At 64.3% G+C, this 3,590-nt stretch overlaps 2 protein-coding genes across 2 annotated transcripts in view; one reads left to right on the top strand and one right to left on the bottom strand.

Moving 5' to 3' along the window:
* Positions 1–1,031, bottom strand: part of MNEG_12211 (hypothetical protein) — a gene marked incomplete at both ends in the record, with an annotated part of 2,600 nt that extends 1,569 nt beyond the window's left edge. Inside the window, 2 exons of the mRNA XM_014039318.1 lie at positions 285–498; positions 1,027–1,031. Coding sequence (XP_013894772.1) covers positions 285–498; positions 1,027–1,031 — 219 coding nt within the window. The remainder of the gene's footprint in view (positions 1–284; positions 499–1,026) is intronic.
* Positions 1,032–2,016: 985 nt separating this feature from the next.
* Positions 2,017–3,590, top strand: part of MNEG_12210 (hypothetical protein) — a gene marked incomplete at both ends in the record, with an annotated part of 2,912 nt that continues 1,338 nt past the window's right edge. Inside the window, 4 exons of the mRNA XM_014039317.1 lie at positions 2,017–2,048; positions 2,250–2,422; positions 2,556–2,692; positions 3,012–3,041. Coding sequence (XP_013894771.1) covers positions 2,017–2,048; positions 2,250–2,422; positions 2,556–2,692; positions 3,012–3,041 — 372 coding nt within the window. The remainder of the gene's footprint in view (positions 2,049–2,249; positions 2,423–2,555; positions 2,693–3,011; positions 3,042–3,590) is intronic.

The following is a 3,590-nucleotide window of genomic DNA, read 5'->3' as shown; positions in this document are numbered from 1 at the left end:
GGGGGGGGGGGGGGGGCGCGGGGGCGGGCAGGCTGGGGGTCGGTCGGCAGGCTTGGCGCGCGGCGCGCGGCGCGGGCACCAGCCTTGGCAGCTCGCCCTCTCAAAGCGGCTTTGCCGGAACCGCCTTGCTGTCGTGGGACGCTGTGGTGCGAGTTTTATGGGGCCAGCCTGGTCTGGATCGACCCTCAAGATCAAACCCCACCAGGCAGCTGCGGACTGATCACATCGTGCACAGGCGTGTACGCTGCGGGAGCTGCCGGGCCGGCGCCCACGCCGCGCCGCACCTGCGAGCTGGCCTCGAGCGCGCGCTCGTAGGTGACGGGCGTGCCGTCCGCGAGGCCGTCGGGGCCCTGCGTCAGCCGCTGGCTGCAGCGCGCGACCGTCTCGCGCAGCGACGGCGCGCGCGCGTCGGCTGCGCCGGCGCCGCCGCCGCTGTCCCCGCTGTGGGCCACCAGCAGGTCTTGTAGATCGGCGCTGCTGCCGCGAGAGATCACATAGCTGTCGCGCGGGGGTGGATGGCGTCGCCGGGCGGGTCCGGGTCAGGGGGTGGTTGAAACCATGGTTGCGTGTGCCGAACGCTAGCGTGCAACGGCGGGCACGCGTCGGCGGTATGGGGCGCCAGCAAAAGGCAGGCGAGGCCGATCCTGTCACCATAACACAGAGGAGGGGGGAGGTCAAAGGAGATCCTGCAGGCGCTGATGCCACCGCCGCAGGGCAGCGTGCGGCTGCCTCGCAAAAAAGTGCGCCGCGTTGGCACATCCCAGCCAACGCCAGCAAGTGCTCACGTAGCAATACTGCGGCCGTGGGGCCACTGTCGAGCAAAAAGGGCCAAGGGGGGGACTAGCGAAAAAACAACACAGAATCTCGCGAGCAGAAAATACGTTACACACAAATGCTTGCAAGCCCATCGCGGGCTTCCGCAACAGATACAAGATTGAAAGATATTCTACAGTACGAGCGATCAGCTGCAGCGAACAATGAGATGTCGGGTGAATATCTGGCATACACACAAAATCGCACCATCACAACATGCCCGGCTGGAAGCGTCCGGTGCGGTATCTGGCTGGGCAGGGCGTGCTGCCATGGGCTGGACAAGCGCACCCTGATTCAGTATTTGAACACGCTGCCTGGGCCACAAATGCAGTACGTGGTTTGTTGCCGCTTAGCATACATATCATGGTCCGCAGCGAAAGCCTGCGTCATCTGCTGCCTTTCGCTGGACCAATGTCCCCGACTCCAAGCCAGAGGCAGCCGTCGGCATATCTCCCCCACATCCACTGTAGTGATCCACAGGGATGGACACGCCACGTATCAGCTGTAAGTTGCTGCTATAGCTCTGGCAGGTTTGCAAGATCCTGCCATCAACACGGCCCATGGCCGCCTTCTAGTGCTTACTGTATCTAGCAAGGTACCCCAACCTCCCAACAGCATCAAGTGGAGGTGGTTGCCAGTATGCTCCTGCAGCATGACTGAGGTGTGTGGCTCCCATCTAATCTTTTGGGGCCGATCCCAAAATCCCATGAATTGATCGTCCAGCGGCGGCGGACAACCTGATGGCTGAGGCATCCTGTCATGCTGTCAGCCTGTGTGCCTCTTGACGTTTTTCACTGATCCCTTTTCATGAATTTGGAACAGGTGGAGTGATTGTTGAAATCCTTAACCTGACCCTTCGTTCCCCGTGATCAGGTGCGCGTCGGAGCACCCATGGATGCAAGGTGCCTGAGCACCCATGCAACTACATCCTCAGGTGTGCTGACCAACGCCAGTCACCATACCAGCGGCTGCAGGTCCGTACAATGCAAGCAAAAACACCTGCAGCTGATTGGATGGGTGGCAAGCATGAGCAACCTTTCAGGCAGCCTGGGCACGCAGGTCAGCATTAGTCAAGCTCTTCGATGCGCGGTTCTCGCAGGTCCTCGCACCGTGCGCCATCTCCTGATAAGTTCTGCCATTTACAGAAGCGATGGTCAAACGTTGCTTACTGTGGTGCGAGATCATACGGCACAGCCCAGCGATATGGCAGAATGGGACCCGTGGCGCCCACTAGGGTGAGACATGGATGTCGCAAATGTTCTCAATTATCACAACCACAACGCGCCCGTGCAAGCAGCAGGCAGTGAAAACCCGGTGACGCCGCCGGCCGCTCTGCAAGTTGCTCGCGCTGCCGCGCCCGCAGCGAACCGTCGCAGCTAATGCCTATATACCACGTCCGGCGGCCGTGCAGGGACCCCGGCCTAGCCTCATCGCAGCAACGGATGGCAGAACTCCTGGAGCCCACGTACAGTACTGGCGCCGCCTGGCGGCGGCAGCTGGCGCTGTGACGACGCGGCGGCCAAGGCGGCGGCCGCCCCCGTGATGCTGCAGCGCGCCCGCAAAGCCGACCTGCGGCGGCAGATCGACCACGCTGGAGTGGCGCAGGCGAGTACGCTGAATCTGCAAACACGCAAAGGACAGTGCTGCAGGGCCGATGCAGCTTGCATGTTCTACCGCGAGCCTGCGGCCCCTGCCCAGCTGAGCGGCAGCGCGTTCGGCGTATTTTCCCCACTGCGCGGTAGCCCTGCGTTGCTGCGACGTGCAGGTGTCGGCGGCTGAGCTGGCCCTGCCGGCGCAGCTGGTGTCTGGCCTCGCGCGCGGGGTGCAGGGCCTGCTGCGGGCGGGGTGGCCCGCCTCAATGATTGTCATGTACGATGAGGTGGGGGCTCATTTGAAAGGCGGGGGGAGGGGCATTCGCCCAGGGGAGGGGGGAGAGAGAAGGAGGGGAAGCGGGCGCGGATAGGTGGTGGTAGTCTGTCGTGGGCACAAGACGAGGGGTCGCTCACCACCTCGGCACTATTCAGTGCGTGAGGGCGGCCGAGCGTCCGAGGGATGGCCGGCGATGGCCGGGCGCTGCTCACGACCACGATCGCATACGCACGCGCACGCGCGCCCCTGTCTCCTCCTCTGCGCACCACCCGGCCCCAATGCACCCGAACGTCCCCCCCCCTGACCCTGCGCTGTGGCGCGCCCCCCAGGCCTGGCTGCTGATCGAGCACCTGTCAAAGGTGCGCTGCCAGCCAACAGCCTCGGCTGCGCGCATGGCGCACCCCAGCACCGGCCCCTGCTTGCGTGTGCCCGCCCTGCGTGGCCCCTGCACCCTGGGGGCGTGATTCATGTGTCCTTGCTGGCAGGCGGCCAACCAGTGCCGCCCCTGCAAGCCAATCCTCCCTTCGGCAGGTGATGCGTGGGGCGACTGGCAACGCCTGCAACAAGGACGTGCTGGCCTGGTGGGCTGGTGTGGGTGGGCTGGGGTGTGTGTGAGAGACTGTGTGTGTGTAGGGAGGGGGGTGAGCACAGTGTTCAAAATTGGGGGCCCGGGGACGTGTTGAAGAGGCCGGTGATATGAGGTGGTTGGGTTGTGCGCCTACGGGCCAGTCATTCACCGGGGACGATGCATGTAGGGCCTCGGGACTGTGCTGAGGCCCAGGCCAGAGGCTCATGCCTAAGCTGAGTCCACCCAGTCCCAAGGCCGGACCACCCGCACCACCCGTGCCCCTCTATTCTCCCCAGCCGCGCACTGACCCTCTCAGCCCCCTCCCAACCCCCCCCCCCCC

This window comes from Monoraphidium neglectum (assembly GCF_000611645.1).
Source record: "Monoraphidium neglectum strain SAG 48.87 unplaced genomic scaffold scaffold03123, whole genome shotgun sequence".
In the NCBI taxonomy this organism is placed as follows: domain Eukaryota; kingdom Viridiplantae; phylum Chlorophyta; class Chlorophyceae; order Sphaeropleales; family Selenastraceae; genus Monoraphidium; species Monoraphidium neglectum.
The sequence above is the reverse complement of the archived record's forward strand: the minus strand, read 5'-3'. Positions and strand labels throughout refer to the sequence as shown.